The sequence below is a fragment of the Stegastes partitus genome, unplaced genomic scaffold (genome assembly GCF_000690725.1).
Source record: "Stegastes partitus isolate 25-593 unplaced genomic scaffold, Stegastes_partitus-1.0.2 Scaffold1170, whole genome shotgun sequence".
NCBI classification, from domain to species: Eukaryota; Metazoa; Chordata; class Actinopteri; family Pomacentridae; genus Stegastes; species Stegastes partitus.
Window position 1 is genome coordinate 158,613 of NW_007578901.1, and position 22,688 is coordinate 181,300.

Here is a 22,688-nt window from a genome sequence, read left to right on the forward strand (position 1 = left end):
TCGGCACGTCGCCACTGCTGTTTGTTTGCTGTGATGCACAAACGGAAGCAGGAGGTCAGGAAGCGGAGCGGCAGAAGAAGAGCGGCTACAGGCCGTATAGCTGTGGCGCTGTAGGTAATGAACTCACACAGCGGCTGTCGGGAGCGTGGCTCACATCCCAAAGCGACATCACCGCACCGCTGGAACATTAGCGAATTGACTTGTGCTTAATACACTAATGCACCTGTAAGCTGGTGCCAATTGTGTCGGGGCCACTGGTCACAGGCGCGAGCTTTAGTCTTTACACAATCACGGGTGTTTTTGGCAGTTTTTTTGGAATGACGCGACCTGATAGCTGAGGTGAAGGTCGACGTCTTGTGTGTCTGAGCAGCAAAGTCCTTCAAATGTTTGGTTGTAGAATCACAGCAGAATCAAGCTCTTTTCTTTAATCGACGTTTATTCAGACTAAAATAGTTCCTTGATTAAGACAGAAATACAGCAGATTAATTCAGTTTGGTCTTTGAGGCACACAGGAGAAGGTCGTCGCTAACATCTAGCAGTTAAATACAATAACACATATATATATATATATATACTCATGGTGTGTAGAAAAGTAAAAACAAAATCTTCATTTAAAAGACAAACAATCTAAAAAATCAGTCCAGTAGATAAAACGTGAGATGAGACAGTAGGTCCGACGGTACAGGCGAGGACTTTGGCATCAGTGTGTAGAAAAACAAGGCAGTAAAATCAAAAACCCGACGACGTGCTTCCTCATGAGCGGCTGAAGTGGCGCTGACTGGATGTTTCAGGAACATCGGCGGCTGCTCGTGAAGCCCCGAACACAGAAAACAGACGAGCAGGAATCAGGCAACGTTTGGCGAAACGCAGCGACGACGAGCGAAACAAACGTTAGCGATTAATTTTCTGTCATCACCGAGTTCCCTAAAGGTTAACCTCGACCCTTAAACGAAGTCCTGGAGATAAAGTCTTCACCGATCAATAATCATGTTTGATTATGTAAATATGGATAGTATAATAATACATGAATAATACATGAAAAAAAAAGTTTGGCTGCATAAACAACCACCAACATGCTCCATCCATGGGTCTTTGTTTATGTGTGTACATTTATTTATTGGTGTTTAATTTATTCATTATTAGCAGTGTAACATGATTAACAGGCTAAACAGGCACTCGAAATTAAGTTTTTAAAAATGTTAAATAATTAAAAATTAGGATAATTATCAATATTGACAGATACTGAAGACAACTCATATGGAATCATTAACAGACGGAAAAATGGCCGCACAAGTTAGCTAGCAGCTGAGCGATTAATCAACTTCAAATCGCGATTTTAAACAACGCGATTAGCAAAAGGCTGCAATGTCAGTTTAATTTCATTCGAGCAGATTGAAACGTTCAGGTTGTTTAAGCTGCACACAGACTAATTAATTCCACGTGGCTCTGACGAATGTCACCAGAAAACTCTGCTACAGGTGGTTATAAAGTTCTGGCTCGGTAGCTTTTCTTTAAACCAGAAACGGGACGCTGCATCGGTGTTTGGAACTGTTCTGGTGGAACGTTTGCAGCAGGAAGACGAACAATGAGATTAAAATGAATTCACCAAAAAGAGCCGCGTGACTGCACGATTTGAATCCTCGACAAAACTTTAAATTTTCAGTTCTAGCGAGTCGGACTGTGTTTCGACCGACGTAAGCCCGTCTTGTTATTTAACAGTCATATAGAGATTTTAATCATTCACGCCGTCCTCCTCGTGTCACTCTTTTGTTGGAATATGGTAACGCTACATTACGTTTTAAATCTATAAACCAAGCGTTTAATCACATCCATTTTAACGAGAAAAAAAATCAATTAATTAGATATTTTCTCTAAATTTCCAAGCATGGCCAACGATCCAACGCCAGCTTTTCTTCACCTTCGACAGGTGAGCTGCCACATGCAGACAATCAGTCGTACAACTAATTAAAACGTCGGTGAACCGTCAGCATTGCCCATCAAATACGCAGCACGGTTACCAAGGGAACCAGAACCAGGAAGAACCAAACTGAAGAGCAGAATGTTTTCTATGCGGTCGGGGCTTCAGAGCAGCCAGACGCTGTTTAAATGGCACAGTTAGGCTGGTGAGCAAGGCACTGAGTGTCGCACCTCCACCCTGGTGTCTAATCTGGCAGAATTAACCACCAACCAACTCATGTTTACCGCTGATGATGCTGCAGATTCATTTCTGGGTTAATCGGTAAGTTGTCTGGTCTTTAAACTGTCGATTTGTGTTTCCGAAAGGTTTAGTCGGCAGATGTTTTGTTTTGTCCAAAGATATGTAAACCATAGAGGAAACAAACAAACAAAAATCACATTGAATGAGCTGCAATCAGACAGTTTAGCTGATTAACAGCCACCAAAACAGTCGACAACTAACCGATTAATCAGCTCCATTAAAACAAAGCTGGTGACGAAGACACACGAGGCAATAAATTAGGTAAATAACGGCTCGTGAGGAAGCACGTCGAGCAGAAAGTACAAAACGTAAGACCAGCTCAGGGCTTTCAAAGGCCACAAATCAAAAAAGGAGTTAAGATGCACGAGTGTCTAGTTAGCGAGGAAACAGAGCAGCCGGCGGAGCCCCGGAGGTGATTCTTGTTAAACTGCTGCAACCAGGATTAACATCTCCCGCTGATCTTAACGCCGCTCTCACCTGCTCCTATAAAAGCACATCGAGGGAATCCGAGTGGAAGACAAATCCACAGCGTCTCCGGCGCCGGCGAGGAGGAGGAGGAGGAGGAGGAGGAGGCCGCCTGGCGCTAATTTACACAGCCGCCGTTAAAAGTCCCCATCAGCTTCCCTCACATGCTTTTTTTTTTTCTCTCCTCGCTGTGATCTCGGAGACGTGGCTGCAATTTGAGCGGCTAATTACATCAAGAAAAGCTCGTAGTGTTTCTCTACCCTTTGTTTACCAAAATGAGATCCTCGGATGTGCAATTTGATCCCCCGCCAAATTATTCCTCCCCTTGGTGGAAGGCAAAAGAAAAGAACCTATGGGCTGTTTGGATATGGCACGTGTTGGTGAAGTTACCTCCTTCACCCACACTTCACTCCTTCTTCTTCTTCTTCTTCCTGTCTTAGTACGGCTCTGCCTTCAGACTTCGGTACAGGCAGCAGGTGAACACCATCCCGATGATCTGGGGAGCGAAGGGAAACACAGGTTAGCTTCTCCTGTGAGGTGATAACATAGTTCGGTTTATCTGCTGATTTTACAGCTTGTGGTCAAAATAATGCTGAGATCCTGTGTGACACGTTTCATATTCTGGCCGCCTGCTAACTCAGACGCTAGCCGTTAGCGTAGCCTTAGCCGCTGTGGGAGGAGCTAACTTCCTGTTTGTGGTTCAGTTTCTAAGACCAGTAATCGCTCAGAAAAAATAAAGATACAGATAATTGAAAAAATGTCAAATATCGGCCACAATAATCCATCTATTCCCACAATATCAACAGCACTTGTGTACATTTTTGGGTTATTTTACATTTTTCACTGATGTTTTCTGCTTTTCTTGCACCGCCCCCTTTGCTGCTGTAACATAAATGAGTTAATTCCCTCGTTGTGGGATTAATAAAGGATTATCTTGTCTTAGAATGCAAACTAAATCATCAATGTTGAAAACCTGTTGTGTCGACGTAATAAAAACAGCAAATCAGCGCTTTGTAGGGCCGAAGTAGGGCTGAAAAGTCTAAAATAATCAGATTAAAGTAAGTTTGATGCTGTAAGATGTATCGATGCGGATCAATAACTGAACAGGATTGTTTTAAAATAGAGAAGAAGCGTCTAAAAACATCCCTGTGATGTGGGGAAGGAAGGAAAAACAGCCCAGCGCCTCCTCGGATGTATTCATTAACTCTGATCTGCTCACCTGCACACAGGCGACCCCGACGCCCACGGCTCCGATGATCTTCAGGTGATCCAGGATGAATTTCTCCAGTTTGGTGATGCAGCCGCCCTAAATGGAAGAAAAAGAAAAAACAAAGAGTGTCTTGATGTTGCGTCAGGCTGATGTGGGAGCCTCGCTGCAAACAAATGTCGTGTATCGGCTGCTGCCGCTGAGGCCTGACAGAAATACAGATGAAGCCGGCGGCGCCGTCCCGCGCTCACCTCCACCTTGTAGATGTTGGAGGGATGGTCCCTGGTGCCGCACAGCTCGGTGCGAGTCTTGCAGCAGCTGTCAGGAACCTTCCTGCTCTGCGCGTCTCTGGAGCGAATCCAGACGCTCTCGGCCCAGTCGGACGAACTGTTGCTGCCGCAGCACTTGAACTGAGACGAGACCAAAGAAATGCAGAAACCGAGTCAACATGAAAGGAGCGACGTGTTTCATACAGACGGAGCAAAGCCAAAGAAAAGCCCACATTACAGGGAAACAGGCTCATCTGCTTTCTTATCAAGACTAATAGGAGAGGATGGACGGCAAATATGAAGCCACGTAAAATCAACCACATGTGAAAAAGTTCCTCCACAGAACCAGTTCATTCTTCATCTGCAGTAAGTTCTGCCTTCAGACTGTGAATATTTTCTGACTTGAAGTCCCTTAAAGTCCAGTTTCCATCATTTCTGAGCCTCAGAACTTCATCAGTACAGCAGATAGACACATGACATTTAGGAGGAAGAACACATCTGGGTTCTGGTAGAACCTGACACCAGATCAGTTCTACATCCATCCAAGTGTCTCAGTCTGAACACTGGACCTGGTTTCTGTTCATTAGTTCTAACTTTGGCCATTAACATTATGGGATGTCTCATAGTTTCAGCAGTTTAGAAACGATCATTAATACCCTGGATGTGGTTCTGTTTCTGTTGGTCCAAAATTATTTTAAAAAACTGTTGAAAAAGTCTTAAACTCCTCAAGAAGGTCACAGAATCTGTAACAATGAGCCAAAACTTTTCAAAAATACATCAAACTTCTGTAAATCGCCTTGAAGAGTTTCTGGATTTACACAAAATACTTTAAAATCCTTCAAAAAAATCACTAAAATTAGCAAAATCCTGCAAAAAAAAGATTCAAAACTGATCCTGAATTAGATAAAAATGAACCAAAAAATCTTAAGATTATGCCAAACATGTCCAATTAACTTTCTCCATATCCAGCTGGTGGCATCAGTATTATGGGATGTCTCATAGTGTGAACAGTTTAATGTCTATGACACAGAGTGGTAGAAACAATCACTGGTACCCTGGATGTGGTTCTGGTTCTGATCATTCACCAGAGGAAACTTTACAAAGTGCATTCTGGGTAAACTTTCCAGGCTCATGTCAGCATGTGTGATGGTCAGAACCAGTTCTAGACGATGGAAGGACCATTTTAGCTCCAGAACTGACCAGGACCATCTGTGGACTGGACTGAACGTGACTCGTGTGTTCAGGAAAAGCTGAAAACTGGCTGAATCTTTGTCACATGACTGTTGCTCACAGCTGAGTCACTCGTGGCTTCACAGTTGCACCAAGGAGGGCAGAATTTTTAGGTTTTTCCAGATTCTAGTTACTGCAGAAGTTTTATTTTTCAGGGGAATATCTTGTGAGTCATGTAAAGTCATGTTAAGCTTCGATGTGGTTACAGATGAGCAGTGGAGAGACGATACTGATAAATATAAACGGTGTCGTTTTGGTGATTTCCTTCAGGTTAACATACTTTATAAACCCAACACCAGGTTCTGGGTTAAACTAATAAAATAAAATGTGGTAATTAATGAGCTTTAGATATGAAAGCAGAAGGATGTCGTTCATTTTGGACAGAAACAGACGAGCTAAGCTAAGCTAAGCTACGTTACCGTGTGTGGCATCATTCTCACTTAACTCCACAAGAAACTCCAAACGCACCAGATCCAAACACTTTGACACAAAACAGAGTTCAGAAGAAAGAATAAAAAACCAGGAGCCTGAGACACCTGAGAGTCAAAGGATTGTTCTGAGCATAAAGCAGAAACCCGGCGACGTCCCAACCGCGGCTCGGATTTATTCGTGCGCTGTCAGCTGGTGGAAGCGAAGAAGAGAAGCTAAATCACTGCTGAGAACTGAATCCGATTAGTTCTGACTCGTCACCAAAACTCTCTGATCTGACGGGATGATTGGATCACTGTCCACATGCGAGTCCACGAGACGTTTACTCTCAGAACCACAGGTGAGTTTACAAAAAACAACCAGTGAACACACACAGCGTGAGCAAAGTGCAGCTTTTTGAATCGACTGTTTATTTATTATTCGTCTTCTTTTAGGTGCTCGTTATGATTGAGTTCTGATTATTTGTTCACATGCACAGCTTTTACACAACATAAAGCTGAGGTCTCGTGTGACTTTCACATTCTTAGGGCATCAACAAAACATGCAATATTTTCATTTCCCACATTCAAAGGATTTTGTTCAAGATCTAATATTTCCAAACCTAGTGAAACCCGTACAGCATCAACAGCACTCGCGTATATGTCTACTTTATTTTTGTTGCTGCTGTAACACAATCGAGCTCATTTCCCCGCTGTGGGATTATTAGCAGATCATCTTATCTCACAACTCCAACAAAATCATCAGTGTTTAAAGCCTGTTGTGCAGAACACAGCAGGTGGTCCAATAATTGTTTCCAAAGCTGTATTTGCAGTCGGCCAAGAAATCACGTTTGTGCGAGTGAACGAACGAATGAGAAACACACTGTGTAGGAAAAAGCTGAAGTTTAACAAACTATATGAGAGCATACGTCCACTTCTACACAGTGAGACTGTACGGGGGAGAAAATACATCGATCACTGATGAATAAATCCAGGTTGCATTCGGCCATTTTCGGTTCCCTCCTGCAGCTCCATGTGTGCAGCGCTAACGTTAGCTAGCTAGCTGGCTATGCACTGACAACACGCGGGTTTGTTTACATCTGCACAGCTCTGACATTTACTATTTTTCTGTGAACTGCTGCTTCGATGTGATGCTTCATCTTTAGACAAAGGTGATAACAAGGCTGCGATTCTGCAAAACTGTGCTGCATGTTCACTCAAAAGTTAACGGAAAAGTTGTTTCTAGCTGACAGAAAGTTTTCAGTTTATTCTATTATGAAAAAAAAATCAAAGAAATGCTCCTAATTGATATAAAAAAGGAAAATATTTGCACTTGAACATGAGAAATGTGGCGAACAACAGGTGTGTTTTAGTCTTTTTCAGGTTGTTTTTAATTAAACTTTCTTGTTTTTCTGAACTTTATCTGCTTCTTCTAAGTTGATAATATAACTGTGATTGATTGTGTTAATGGGCCGGCATCTTCTCGAAGTGGAACCATCATGTTGTGGTTTAAAGAACCGATGTGATGTCGTGTTTTGTTGAAACCTGTGACCTGCAGAACTCTTACCTCCTGCTGCAGCTTGTCTACGGCCCTGGTGACGTGCTCCTGGTCCTTCTGTTTGTACTTCTCGATCATGGTGTCTCTCAGGTTCTGCTTCAGCTCCTCGTTCAGCTGGAGCAGCAGAAACACAAAACAACCCACCGTCACGGGCAAATCAGCTGACGCCACAGATTTCACATTTACAGCACGAGATCTAAAAGTGAAACCGGCTGATGTGCGTCACTGATTCTGAGGTTCTGACGGCAGACGAGGACGAAGCCGGTGGGGTTTTTTTTTTTTTTTTTGTTCTCTACACCGGTGGCAGAAAACGCTCGGCGGCGGCGGCGGCGGAGCAGCAGAGGTCTGGGGGGCTCAGTTTCTATGGCAACAAGCCAGCTGGGAAACCACTGTAAATCAAAGCGTGAAGGAGATATCAAGGGAATGAATGATGAAGAGAGGAAGGGAGGAGATGAAAGACGGGAGGCGAAGACAAAGGAGGAGACGAAAGCAGCGGCAGGCGAGGAGGAGGAGGAGGAGGAGGAGGAGGAGGAGGAAGAGGAAGAGGAGGTGTTTTCATTCTACCTGTTGACATCGTTTTTTGTTTTCACCGCAGCAGCAGCGAAAACAGCAATTCATGATTTTAAATGTCTCAATGAGCAGAAGCCGCCGCCGCCGTGGGAGCACCGACCGAAACACAAGTAACAGCAGCTCAAGCCTCCGTTCAGCTGAAACGGGCCGAACCGACACAATTTACCTCCAGAACCATACATCTGAACCCCGAGAACCACAGATCCTGATGAACGGGCTTCGGTAACGGCAGCTTTTAAACTTGCCAAAGAGTTTTGTTAACATGCTTCCTCCCAGAAAACAAACGTGAGGTTGCCAATTAAAGCCCAAATGAGAAGAAGCAACGCTGCTCTGTGTTTGTTGCTGAATATTTAGTGAGTTTAATTAAAATTACCCACATTTCTGTTTACTTTGGACCCGTTTTACATTTATTTTGGTTGCCAGTGGAGCTAATTTGACCAGATGCTAAATTAGTCATTAAAACTCTTCACTATCATCTCGCTCCTCTTATTTAGTCATCCAGTGTCGGATGAAAGTTCTCGTTATTGTTCAACTTTCTGCTGCTACCTGTTCTGTTCTGTTTTCTTCTCAACATCTGATCCTGTGTTGGAGATAAATGTTTACAGGAAGGAACGGCTGTGATCTTAGATGTTCCTCATAAATAAATGTGGACTATGTTATCTTGGTATATCACATGTTTGGGATCTTATTAGTTTACATCTGTTTGCATTATTTGTCTAATCTGACAGCTGTTTAATTTCAAAGCACTTTCCAGCTGTGTTTTTGTAAATCTGGTGTCCATCAGTTAAACACCGTACTGCTGCTTGGCATCACAGCTAACAGTGTTAGGCTAGTGTTTGCCTTTTAAAAGGGTAAAGATGCTGGTTGCTCTGCAGCCAAACAGCAGCGTGTTAATGCTGCCGACCCACTTTGTTTGCCTGAAACGTCTCACGTATGCACGACTCGCTCTGGCAGAATTATTGAGACGATGACCGAGCAGCTTCCTCGTCTGTGTGTGAATCAGAAGCAGGTTCTATGATGCATTTTGAAATAAAAAAGCAAACAGCCTGTTGATCGCAGCTCAGTCGTTAACAGGTTGAAGCAAGGAGGACAGATGTTTTTGTAGGTTGAGTGAACACTTTGGTTTCAGATGATTCTTAAACAAGACACGTAGAGTAAAACTATTTTGATGAAATATTCGTCCGAAAGTTGAAAACCTGACGACATACTTGCTGTTTTTGTCATTTTTTTAAAAGACTGGGGTTCAGAGGGTTAACAGCAAAAGGGAAGCAGGAGGGAGGAGATGATTTTAGCCTTTAATACGAGCGAGGACATTTCTGAAGCCTGTAAAGTAAAAACTGGACGATTCTTTCTGTTTTCACTGCTGATAAACGGTGTCGTCTGAGCCACTTTTTTAAAAAGATAACATGCAAATTAGGCAGAACGTGGAAATTAAGGAACTTCAGATGCAGGTGGTTCTTTACTAACGTTGGACAGAATCTGACAGGATAAAGCAGATAAAAGTTGAATTTCTGTGATTTTTTAATTTTAAAACTTGATCCTGCAGGTGAGCGTATTTGAGGTGAGAAGTGTGAATTTTAATCACGTGGTTGTTAAATTATTTTGATGAAATATTGTCCGAAAGTTGAAAATCTGACGATACACTTTCTGTTTTTGTCTTTTCTTTTTTTTTTGGAGGACTGGGGTTCAGAGGGTTAATGAGAGACGAGATGATTTCAGCCCTTCATACGAGCCAGGACACTTCTGAAGCCAGTAAAGGAGACAGAGCTCTGGACCTCCGTGGCTGCTCATGATCTGTGCATCAACGAACGAGGCGGCTGCGCTGACGGACCAAAGCCGCGTCGCCGAGCTGCAGTCCAGCCGAGCGTCGCCGTACAAAGACTAAAAACACTTCTCATTTGCTCCCGTTTGCAGATAAAGCGTGCTGAGGGAGGCTGTCGGCTCTAGTTTCTACATTAACCACGCACCAGATAAGAAAATAATCTGCGTTTAGTTCTCGTTCTCTCAGTCATTAACCTGCCAGTGAGGTCCTCCGTCCTCTCTGCTGGGAAACGAGTCAGAAAAGCTCCGAGAGAATCACAACAAATGCCTTTAAACGGCTGTGACACGGCGCACTCAGCCTTGTTATGCTACTACTGCAGGCATTTTTCATTCCATTTGGACTAAATGTACCACGAGTAATACGGGCGGCCTGATATTTGTATTTTTAATGGGCCGTCTTACATTTCCTCCCTGCAGTCTCATTTATCATGCTGGTTTTGTCGTGGTTAAAATTACAGCAGGGCCCACGTGGGAGCCGGAGCAGTTGTCTACAACGCTTTGGACGACGTGCTCGGATTGGAAGACACTAAACATTTGTCAGGCACGCTCTATTGATTTTTCAGTCGAATACAATACGCCGCCACGCACCTGAACATCAGGTTTTAATATCGGATGATGATGTCGCGGTCGTCTCGTGTCCACCCAAGACGCTGATATAGATTTCCTGACTTTTTCTGACAAAAAAATCCATGTGTGACTTTTTTTCTTGTCGTGTGCAATCAATACGTGTAATCCTCCACACATGCACGCTCGTATACAAAACCCCAGAATGCATTGTGGAATATCTTGTAATGACGTGACGGGGGGGGGGATTACCTGCTGGTAGTAGATATAAGCCAGGACTCCAGCCAGGATCTCCAGCAGGAAGATGCACAGCAGCAGGACAAAGTACTGAGGAGAAGAAAGGCACAGTTAGTATCGTGGTGCAGAGGCGACAAGCTTCAACATCCGACGGCCCGGTTCGAGCTGCGTTTCCTTTACAAGGCCGTCCTTGCCTGAGCAGCTGAGCGTTCAGAGTCACTCGGGCGGCTCCGCCAGAGAGGCGGTTTGGAGCAAACAGGAACAATATGGCGGCTGTCGATTACAAACACAAACGCCACAGAACCGCACGAGCATTCGATGGAGGAATAACTGAGAACAAACAATGTTCTGACTGGATTCTGACTGAAATACAAGATTTACTTGACAGCGACGGCGTCCAAATCCACCGTCCTCCTGCTAATAGGTGCTAATCATGAGCAGAATCAGACTTTATGGTGTTAAAGACGACACTGTAGAAGCATGCATTACTGAAATATATTAAAGCTGCAGAAATCTGGAAGTAACAGCAAAAGAGAAGCTAGAATTTAACAACAGCACTTCTGTCTTCACCTCTGGAGTGGAGCTAAAAGTCAATATTTACCTCTAATATGTACTTATTCCAACCTACACTCTGCTGACTGAAGTCCTCCGCCCAGAGCACGGAGAGCAGAGGAGCTGCAGACTGAAAGTACAACACGCTGAAAGGTTACGAGGGAAGTTTTTGTGCGAGGTGGGACACGGCGAGTGTCTAAAATTTCGGGGAAACACATCAGACGTACGGTTAGAAGGTGACAAAGACTTCACCTGGGTACATTTCTGACCTTCTCTGCTGCTGTTCCACCTGAAAGCCTCTCACACCATCAGGTTTGGAGGAATCGAGCCTTTTCAGAAGCTGCTGCAAACCTTTGGAAGAACTTTCCAAAAAGCTCTGGTGACATTTTGGTTGCTCTAAATGGTTTTTGTTTTTAGTATTTTTATATTTATTACATCTTATTTCCTTCCCTGGGCTGTTTGTTTCTTCTCTCTGTACACTGCTCTGGTCGACTCTGGCTGTTTTAAACTTGATCTGGTCCACTATTGATCAACAACTATGATGATTTAGTGACATGTTTTTTCACGTTTGCACCTTAAACGTCCTGCCACAACCCGAGCTCTGCCGCTACGGGTGTAAACAAAGAATCCAGCTATGGTTTGTGCCGAAACAGATCAGCTACGGGACATTCTTAAGTCATGAAAAGGGTCTTTTGGTGCTTTTGTTGCGTCTATTTTTCGTTGTGCACTTGGGGTTTTTTCTGGTTGTCGAAAGCTGAAAAATATTCATCTTTGAGTGAACCAATGCATCTATTTTGTTAACTTTTCTTGTGCCGTCCAGTCACAGTTATAGTGACTAACCATCAGATTGTACTTGTGCAAGTGTCAAACAATGGAGGAGGAGTGAATACTGCTGCTCTCTGATTGTCCATATCTGTCCTAGACGGCACTAATGGACCACCACGACATTAATAACTTTAAAACATAGAAAATTCCTCCAGAAATCTTGCCGATGCAGCTGCTGCCGGTTCATATGTCCCGCTAACGGACTGCACACACTGTAAATATAGAAACTGCAAAAAGTTCATTTTAACATTTCTAAGCAGATCGACGCTAAAAACGCATTTCTTCATCTCTCAGCAACCAAATCATCTCAGCATCAACAGCACTGTGATTCCAATCTGCTCTCAAATGCATCATCAGAGGAGCATCTTGCATTTTCAGCTGCAAAACTCACACTGGTGGACACACATTCATAGACATTTCCTGGCTTTATGGACAATGGAGCGGTGAGGGTTGGTAAAGCCGAGGGCAGAGAGTTCCTGGTTCCACTCCGAGCTGCTCAGACTTTACTGCAAGTCATTCTCCTGCTCTCGGCTCCAATACTTCCTATCTGTCTCTTTCTAGCATCTCCTGTATCCTATAAAGGCCCCTAAAAATCTTTAAAAGGGCTTTACAGCAGCTGACGAGACCTAAAGCTGTGTAGATTACAGTAATGCTCTGCTGCTCCACAGCTCAGAGTCGGTTTATCTGCGGCCCGAAACCGCAGAATTTTGAGTCACGGCGTCGGACGTCACATGTTTGCCGTTTTATCGCCTGCATCTGATTCACAGGCCTGAGAGGGAGGGTCTGCTCTGCACCTGGCATGAAAAGCAGACCCTCCCCTCCTCCGAATCGAAGACAAGGGGAGATATTATCGGACCCTAACCTTGGCCTAAATTCCCCCGGCCTGCCGCCGTCGCGGGGAGAAAATCAGCCCGCTAAAGTGGACCGGCTCTTTGATTTGATAGTTGGGCTGATTAGATCTGTGAGCGGCTCCGAGCCTGAATGCTGAGCAGGCCGAGATGCATTCTGATGCCGCGTTGAGGGTTTGAAGAGGCGACGACGCAGAAACAGACGAGTTTATGTGGGAAAAAATGAGGCGAAACAAACGACGTGCGGCGGTAAACGATGTGAAGTTACTCTGAAACGTGACTGGATTAACTTAAAGCTGCTCTCGTGCCACAAACAAAGACGTGAACAGAAACACTATTGTTGTTATTTATCATACCTCCAGTTAAGTTTTCCATTTTGTTCTGTTTTCATATGTGAAATATTCTGCTTCAGAAATGTTCTGAATTTGTCAAAAACAATATGTGATGCATCCTTGTCAGCACTGTTTCCATGTAAAATCTACTTTCAGCCAAAAAGATCAGATGTTTATTGATATCTTTTTTAATTAATTTTAACAGCCGACTGTCGAATTTACGTCTGTCATTGTTAGGAACATCAAACTAAACCACTTCCTGCAATTAACTGGTTTTAAGCGCCATCAAATTTCAAAATAAACTAATTTTTAATGTTTTAAAATCCTCCTCTGGTTGTTGATTTAACATTTAAAAACTCATCTCTGTGGATCAAAGTTACACATTTAGGAGTTTTTTTCCCATGAAAACATCTCCGACAATGCCGATTTGTAATACTGGAGTAATTCAGCCGAATGCATTTCACACACAAGTCGATTCTTAAGAGGAGGAATGATTGAGTTGTTTTTTTTTAAATCTTTTGTCCTTGTAGCTGCTAAATACACTCATAAAGCCCTCAGTGTTTCCATTAAACACGTGTTTGAGAAGCTGCAAAACAATCTTCTTTGATTCACAGTGGACCTGAGTGGGTCTTAGGAAACGGTTTATATTAATCAAGAAATTCCCTCCATCCATCCATCATCTCTACACCTTCATCCTCACTATGGGGGGCGGAGCCTATCCCAGCTGACTCAGGGTGAAGGCAGGTTCACCTGGACAGGTAACCAGTCTATCACAGGGCTACACTTAGAGACAGACAACCAAGCACACTCACATTCACACCTACGGACAATTTAGAATCACCAATTAACCTCAGCATGTTTCTGGACTGGGGGAGGAAGCCGGAGAACCCGGAGAGAACCCACGCTGCACGGGGAGAACATGGAGACTCCACGCAGGAAGATCCCGGGTGTCCTCACCGGGACGCTAACCGGCGACCTTCTAGCTGCGAGCTGGTGGTGCTAACCACTGAGACACCTTGCAGCCCTGATCAAGAAACAGATTTAAAAAAATAGCTGCAATCTTAAGGAAAGTGATGCAAATCTGGACCAACATGTAACCGTTTGTTCCTCTGCTTCTGCTCCACCTCTATGCCAAGTTTCATTCATTCTGAATTAAATAGATTCTGTTCTTTTTTCATGAGTTTTTTCTGTGCATGTTATTAAGTTAAACACCTGTGAAATCTGGACTCACAGGTAACACTTGTTTTGGAGTTAAACATTCTTAGAGAAGGAGGCTCATTTGGTGAACTGAGGTGGAGTTTGTGTTTTTTCTTTAAACCGCTGCATCGACTTCCACTGAACTTTTTTTTTTTGAGCGTCTCACGGTCGACTCAGACTCAACTTGCTGAGGTTGTTGGAAAATATTTGAACAGCTTCTTTGGCCTTTCGTGTCCTTTCCTTGGCAGCATCTGTTTCTCCCCAGAGCCGCCGTGCGCCCCTTCATCTGGATGCACCTCCAGCAGCAGCGGCTGTACATAAAGGAGCCACGTGCGGCTGCAGGACGGCGGATTTGTATGCAGGTCGACCGCGCCTCTGTTTCAGACTTCATTAGAAGTGTAGCGCTGCCTTTACGATTACAGAGCGAGGAGGAGGAGGAGTGGAGTCACAGCGAAGGTGACTTTAATCAGGCGGATGACGGTTGGACTCGTGTCGGCTTTTCCAAAGGAACTCGACCTGCGACCTCTCAGGGAAACACACGGCGCGACGAATCCAGAGGCCGGACGACGTTTCAAACAAACCGCCTGGCTCATTAAACGTATCGACTCCCTGCAGATTTACATCACGTTTAATAATAACATCGATTTCCTCCGACATCCACGGAGCTCCTCTTCGCTTCAGGAATTTTTCACGTCCATCATTCTGCTAATTACTTTCTCGCATAATCAGTGATCATTAGTTTATAAAACGTGAGAAAACGGTGAGAAACGGCCGTCGCAAAGTTAAAAACATCAAATGTGACACCTTCAAACTGCCAAAAACAAAAGATTAACAAACACAGAAAATCAAAAATAGTCACTTTGGAGTCAGAATATATGTTGTTTTTGCTTAAATTTAAAAGGACATAACTGCTTGTCAAAACATTACAGACATAAATCAATCATTTCAGCTCTGCATTACAGCTCTGGAAAGAATTATCAGACTTCCTACGGCGTTATATTTACAGAATCTTCTCAGAGATGTGAAAAATATCTATTATTTTTAGCCTCACATCTGTCTGAGTGAGCTGCAGCTGCCTGGTTAGCATGTAGCTTAGCATGCATGTGAGGCATTTAGAGAACATTTGTACATTGTAGGTCTATCCACAAGCAGGTGAGGAGTTCAGCTTGTGCACAGCTTACAGGAGCGACATCAGAAAACACCGGTGACAATGTTTTTACAAATTCAAAGGCTCAAGTCACTGAAGATATTTGCAGCGATGCACAACCTGGATATGCAAAAACAAAAATCCTGAACCAAAACAGCAACCAAATCACAACCAACTTTCTCTCAAGGTTAGTCTGCAGTCCTGTTCAACAACACCTAAAAGAAGAAAACTGCAAGATGACAAGAAACCAACAAACAGGGATGCAGCAGAAATCTGCAAACCAGCATCTGGTCCAACCTAAAGAACAAAACGCTGAATGTGTTTAACACAAAGACAACAGCGGTCAAAGTGGTCCAGCTATTAGTCCTACAGCTGCAAACCCTCCCAACAGGTGCAGACGCTTTACATTAAGTCTGGTCAGGTCTAACGTAAACTCTCCAGGGAACAGACTTCAACCAGAGCGCACGGCCAAACATGACGAGGTTTAATCGTGCAGCTCTCGTATTTTCCACACGGCCTCACAAATTTCAATATGTCAAGAAAAGTTGGAAGCGCCGCGCGCAATTCATCAGCGCCGGCAGACGTAGCGGGATGACATAATAAAATAAAATTAAATAAGCAGGACGATCAGTCAGATTCATTATAGAATGAGAGCGGGAGACGTCGGCTGCAGTTTTATGGATGATTTGAAACTCATAAATAAAAGATTTTCTTTGGATGAAGACGTCCTAACGAGTTAGAAATGCTAATGCTCGCGGGACGTGGCGACGACGTGTCATCCCAGGGATCTGCTGCTCTTGACGCGCAACACAAAGTCGCACCAGCAGAGACACACAAACGCCCGACTCCATCACGTTGTCCATCTTTGGCGATCTCCAGCCATCCTCCTCCTCCCGTCTGACAAGCTCATTCCTTCTCTGTGATTCACGGCCGTAATCTCAACTCTTCCAGATGCATCAACGAGCAGAGAAAGCCTTATCAGATTTAAGCACCGACACAACGTTGTGCAATTTACACACAAACAAAAACACTCCCAGCCGGAGTGTAATCACGTCCTTCAGCATCACTCAGAAGTGGATTTAAATGAGTTTTAATTCTTCTCCACCACTTGTTGAAGCCTGAACATGGAACCAGGAAACTTAAATGAAGGAAGACGCAGCGATCTCTTGGACCTTTGCTTTATCGTGCAAAAAGAAAAAAAACAGAATTCAACAAAGAGAAAGAAAAACAACAATTATAGTTCGATAAGAAAAACAAACACAAAGTTAGATGGAGAGAAAATAGAGAAGCAGAGACAAACAACTGTGAGTGAAGTGAAGTCAGAGCTTCAGTTCATTTGTCTTTGAATTATCAAACATGACCGATAACACAAGTAGTGATCATCTGCAGCACAGTCGTGACTCGATGACACTAAATGTAAAACCTTCTTCTATGTCAGATATCAAGGCTGTCGGATTGTCCAGATGGAGGTCCAGATACGAGGAGGGCTTGATGCTGGAAGGCTCATTAGTTGTTCATTATTGTTCATAGTTGTTATAATAACTAGTAGGGCTGGTCCCAGTAGAACTTTCTACTCTCTGGATATTCAGGCCCAATTAATGATGAATGTCCGAATATTCGTGCACATTCCAGCCACTTCCACCCCGGGGCAGCGCTCTGACGGGGTGGAAGTGTCCAGAACACACAGGCAGTACTTGGCTGCTGATGCTAGTTTAGTTAGCGCTCACACTTCTGTTTCCTCCATCGGTGGCGGCGGGGGAGTGGCAGATACGCTCCACCGTTACCATCCATGTTTACTTCCATAAACACTGAGCACGCTCGCTGCGTGTGACGTCGTCGTGTCCTCTTCTGCGCATGCGGGACACTTTTGGGCCGTATGAAGTTCACACAGCAGATCACATACAAGTCGCATTGAAGTGGAAACGTGAAGGAAGTCACAAAGAAATCCTCATTGAGCATCAAGTCCTGCAGTGTGAACGTAGCCAATCTGTGGGATTGTTCAGTCAGATAATACGCCGTCATCCTGATTGGTGACATTAAATGTCATGTCGGAGTCACAATCCAAGGCTGTCGCTATGTTAAGGCTGTTTTTATGGGTTCTGTTGGTTTTTCCTAAAAACCTGTCAGATAGCAGGTTTAGGATTGTTAAGGGTCGATTATCGAGTCACGACTGTTTTTTTTTATATAAATATAATTTTCCTTATTTAGACACACTTACACTCAACATTTGTACCTATTTTATGTAAATTACCTGCATGGAACATGTATTTCTTTTGTAATGTGGACATGCAACTTGTGGCTTTCTTGCTGATGAACCACAAAAACATTTACCAGATGAAGACGGGAAGAGATGAGCAGGGAGGGAAGTGAAGAGAAAGGCAGAGGCTGAGAAACACTCAGAATGCATGAAGTCAGTTTCTCCACAGGTGAATCCAGCCTCGGTCGGGGCTGCTTTCCATTTGGCTCTGACATCTGGAAGGAAAAACTTTCTCCTCCGCCTGAGTCATTACACTGTTCTGTCACGCTAAACAATGAAGCCGTGTGTTTGCGGACGCTCTCCACGGCCCAGGAGAGTTTTCCTATTCCTCTCTTTGTCTTACTGACCTCTCCGATACTTGTGAAGAGCGCAAACATCTCCGACGTCCTCGCCGGGAGTCTGACAAGGCCTTAATCAGGCCGCTTTCTTTAAGCCTGCAGAATATCTCGGTGATGTTATCGCCAGATCAGCTTCTTTTTTTTCTGTCGTGGGAACTTGCGACCTTTAAGGACGGCGTCGCCAATCAGCAGGTGCGACGCTCTCAGCGCATACGAGCAAACAACAATTAATCTGCCGTCGCCCCTCCGCTCGCCCTCCTTAACAACCACGATAGCATCTCTCCTTGCAGACAAGTTCATTCTTTCACGGTGATTCATCGCTCTCATCCCGACTCTTCAGGATGCACCGGGCGTTTGGAAACTACACCGAGAAGCGGCGAAGATTCACACCCGAGCGCCGAGCGATGGATCAAATAATCCGGCCGTGGTGGGGGTTTCTTCATTTACTGCACACGGATCTATTAGACGCTCTAATTGCGTTTTAAAGCCTCAGAAGATTCCCACACCAACTGTTCTGAGAAGCAGCAGACAACACCCACAGCTCACTGGATATCCAACGCAGAACAGAATAACGCAGCAGGAATCATTTAAATCCAACATTCATGTCTCTGTATGTGTTAGATTCACAGGATTACTGTTTTGTTTTTCCTCCACGTGCTGTCTGCTCAAAAAAGCCGGTCGCCTGAAATAAATAAAACTCAATAAAAAGCATTAAACAGCAAATATAGTTCGACAAGAAAAACAAATAAGAAGTTTTGCAAACCAATCGCTCGACTACAAATAAATCCACATCCAGTCAAACTCATCTGGTTTTTTCTACTAAAGGACAATTTTTAAAGATTAGAAAAATAACGAGTGAAATTGCAATTCCGCTTGCTTTTGATTGAACATTTCTAGCTTTTGTCAGAAATAAAGCAGACAAACTTGCATAGAAAGAATCGATCCAAACAGTAAAATAATGGAGGAGCCAAACCACAATCTGCTGATATCACAATAAATACAGAAGCACAAGAAACTATTTCCTGAACCAGTCGATCACGTTGACCATCAATAATTAATTAATTATGGAAATTAATACAATATTACGGACGTTTTCACTTTCTTACCAATGACACTTCCTGTTTTTTCCAATTAAATAATCAAATAAATTCAACTTTAATTCTTTATTCCTTGTCATTCTAACGGTGTCAAACTGCTCACAGAACATAAAAAAAGTAAAATATTAATTATTAAATTAATTAATTAATTATTAATAATTACTACTACTACTAATAATAATAAAAGATTTGTTAGCCAGAAACTGTTAAAAAAAAAAAAAATCTCATTTCACACTTTTGATGGTTCTTGGACTTAAAATAAGCGTAAAATAGTGATATTTAATTAAAATTACTTTATTTTACATGTGCAATTTAAAAATCAGCCAAAAATCAACTGTTTGCATGAAGCTGATTCTGCTGAAAACAAAAAATTCCTTGTTGACACCAGACAATGTCGTACAAGTTGAATCCGAGTTTTTCTTAATTGATGTAAAAAAAAAAAAAAAAAGTTTAAAATCAAAGAAATTCACCAAAAAAAATCCCACAAACTGCTGCTCGGAGTTCAGACCAATCACTCATCAACCATCCAAATAAAATGACAGAACAACATAATAAAGAGTCTGCAGCCTGATTTGAGCTTCACACAGATGAAGAAAAGCTAAAAATCTCATCATCCTTGTCTCACAGAAACCTGTTGCTGCTTCATAAACACACCTGGCGGCTATGTTTAACATATTCCATCTCGAGCTGAGAGGATCCGACTGTGTTGGATTCTGGCGGACCGGTCCCTGGTGAACACTGGATAATGCCAGAGATGACGCACGTTCTGGCAAAGCTTGGAAGACACAAACATTCGAGCTGCGCCCACAGCGGCCCGCCTGCATAAATTTACCGCCTTGAAACGTTTGGACGAGGACGGCGAGCGTTTGGGCAGCGGAGTGCGATCAGCGCAGCGTTTGAGCTCGGAGCTGGTTTCAGGTGTCTCTCCGTTGGCAGGATCGACCACAGGCTCACGCTCCTGTCAAGTTCTTGTTCTGTCTGAAGTCGAGGCCGACGCCTTGGCCGCGATCGCTTCCCTTCACGTGTGAGTGGAAGTTTGTGTGGCAGCGGAAAGTCCTTCCAACACATCGTCGCTTGTTTGTAGTATGAAACTCCCCACTTGTACTTTTTGGCTCATTCAAAAATCCTCTCAGTCTGAACCAGCTCATGTACAGGCAGCCACAGGATGCACGCTTCTGTCGCTTTATGCTACGCATCTCCTTTAAAAACCGCCAAAAATAAACGATTTCCACCAGATTCTGCAACAACAACAACAACAACAACAGAATTCTGTGCTCCTCTTTGCATCCAAGTCACTAAAAGACAAAAGACCAATACACCACAAATAATCCTACTCTACATGTCTCATTTAAACATTTACCAAAACCACACCATTAGCCGTAACCAGATTTTATAAAAAACTAAAAATTCTGCTCTCTTTGCTTCAACCGTGAAGCCGTGAGCGTCTCAGCTGTGACCAACAGTCACAGGACAAAAATTCAAAGAAAAAATAAATAAAATTTAAGGACGAAATATCAAAAGTATGTCGATTTAAAACGTGGACACAGGTGGTAAATAAATGATGAAAGAACTTCAGCTCTATTTCTTTCTGTCTAACTGCGTCACACTGACAGAAGACGTATCCTAAATTTCTCTCCTGCTTTTCCATCGAGGTGCAGGACTTTATGTTGCGGTGAAAAATGAGCCTACGGTGTGTAAAAATGTGACCAAAACGCCCAGAAATTCCTTTGAATTCAGAGGGTGAATGAACAACCGTAACACTAATAAAATGCTGGAACAACAACATGAACAGTACGAGCAACCTGCCTGTTTTCACTCATGTTTGATGCTCAGAGTTTTCATCTAACAATGTGCCGTTTTGTGGCTTCACGTCTGCTCGGTGCTTCTTCCAATAATCCTCTGCACACGGAGACCAACGGGTCGGGGAAGTGCACGGGCGGCTGCTTCGTGTCGAACACAATCGCGGGCAGCAAATAAGAAGTCTGTGTGATGCACAGCCTTTGTCTTGGTGAAGGCCGCCGATGGCCTGCAGGGACAGCGTCTGAGAAAAGCACATTCCCTGAAAAGAAGTACATTTCCCGAGGCTGTTTGACTCCTGGACGGCAAACCTTTGACACTCTACATTCTGCTTCTGGTTTGCAGGTTTTCTCTCCACTTATTTGAGGCACTCAGTGGATTTCTGCACACGGATCAGCACGAGGCAACGAATGACAATAAAGCGCTGTAGCTCTGTGATACATCCCATAATACTGAAGCTCAAAGACGGTTCTAACAGAGCTAACGTGTGTTTTTCAGCCTTGAAAATGTCTATCTGCTGTTCTGATGACGTTACGAGGCTCAGAAATTATTTAGAAAGTCCATTAAAAAGTCACAACAATCCCACTTTAAGAGTCTGTATTTCTGAAAACATTCACAGCATGAAGGATAAATGTGGTTTTTTTAGTGCAACGTGAAGGTCGCACCACTAGTCGTATTTTTACAAGTTCAACAGTAAACCTGAGTCTCAAACTGCACCTGCAAATAGTGTATCTTAACATATTTATGTGAGCTTTAACATGCACATTGTTCAAAACCAGGCCTCAGTTTTACCTCATTTGATACCAGCTGATCTTCTAGACAAGATTCCTTCAGCAGCAAAACTATTTTCATCCTTTGACATTCGCTAAATTTGAGATTCTGTTAACAGAGTGAATTAAAACCCTGATCATTCCTGCAGCATCGTTTTCTGCCGCGTAGAAACGACGAGTGTTGGACGCTCAGATTACACATTACATTACAATTCAACAACACGTGAAACTGAACACTATCAGAGGAGAATCTGAGAGACTCTCAGACGAGCTCTGAATGCTGCAAACTGGTTTGATTCTGGAGATTTATCCAACTTTTCTATTCTATATTTGATGAAACCATGCAGAAATGCACCTTTTATTTTTAATTTTTTATTTGTTTTACGTATGTTTTCTTTCAAGTAATAGAAAATATTCCTCAAATTTTATATAATGATTGTAACACACAATCTACATTCAGTAAAAATAGTGGAATTTTATGGTCAAATGTTGTAGAAGAACAGTTCATTAAAAATTACAGACTTTTGAAGTGGACGTTATTTACAGTTTTTGCGTCTTTTTATGGCTAACATGTCAATCATTAATTATTTTTTCAATGATTTTACTAGATTTTATCTGTAATTTACCAAAACAGGTAAAATCTATAAAACTAGAACACATGAAAGAACTGTACTGTAAAAAACAAAAAGAAAAAAAAAGGTAATCGGGCCACCTAAATCTATGTTAGGACGGTTGTTTTGGGGTTTTCTTTTTTACACAGTAGGAATCATGTCTAGTAGATGAGCCTTGTATCCCTCTTGACCCCCTCAGAATGCAATTTATTGCACATAATTTAAATTATTATTATTATTATTATTATTATTATTATTATTATTATTATTATTATTATTATCATTAATGAAACAATGCAAAAATTCACCTTTTATATTTTTTGCTCCGGTATTTTACACGTTTTCTTTCGAATTACTGCAAATATCTGTTT

At 42.9% G+C, this 22,688-nt stretch overlaps 1 protein-coding gene across 2 annotated transcripts in view; it reads right to left on the reverse strand.

The window, feature by feature from the left end:
- Positions 1-2,676: 2,676 nt before the first annotated feature.
- LOC103368535 (CD151 antigen-like) overlaps positions 2,677-22,688 on the reverse strand; it is a 33,399-nt gene continuing 13,387 nt past the window's right edge. For both annotated transcript variants that reach the window (XM_008296940.1, XM_008296941.1), the window contains exons 4-8: positions 10,562-10,636; positions 7,364-7,468; positions 4,142-4,300; positions 3,903-3,989; positions 2,677-3,179 (exon numbers count right to left, since the gene is read on the reverse strand). In XM_008296940.1, coding sequence (XP_008295162.1) covers positions 3,120-3,179; positions 3,903-3,989; positions 4,142-4,300; positions 7,364-7,468; positions 10,562-10,636 — 486 coding nt within the window. In that variant the 3' untranslated portion in view covers positions 2,677-3,119. The remainder of the gene's footprint in view (positions 3,180-3,902; positions 3,990-4,141; positions 4,301-7,363; positions 7,469-10,561; positions 10,637-22,688) is intronic.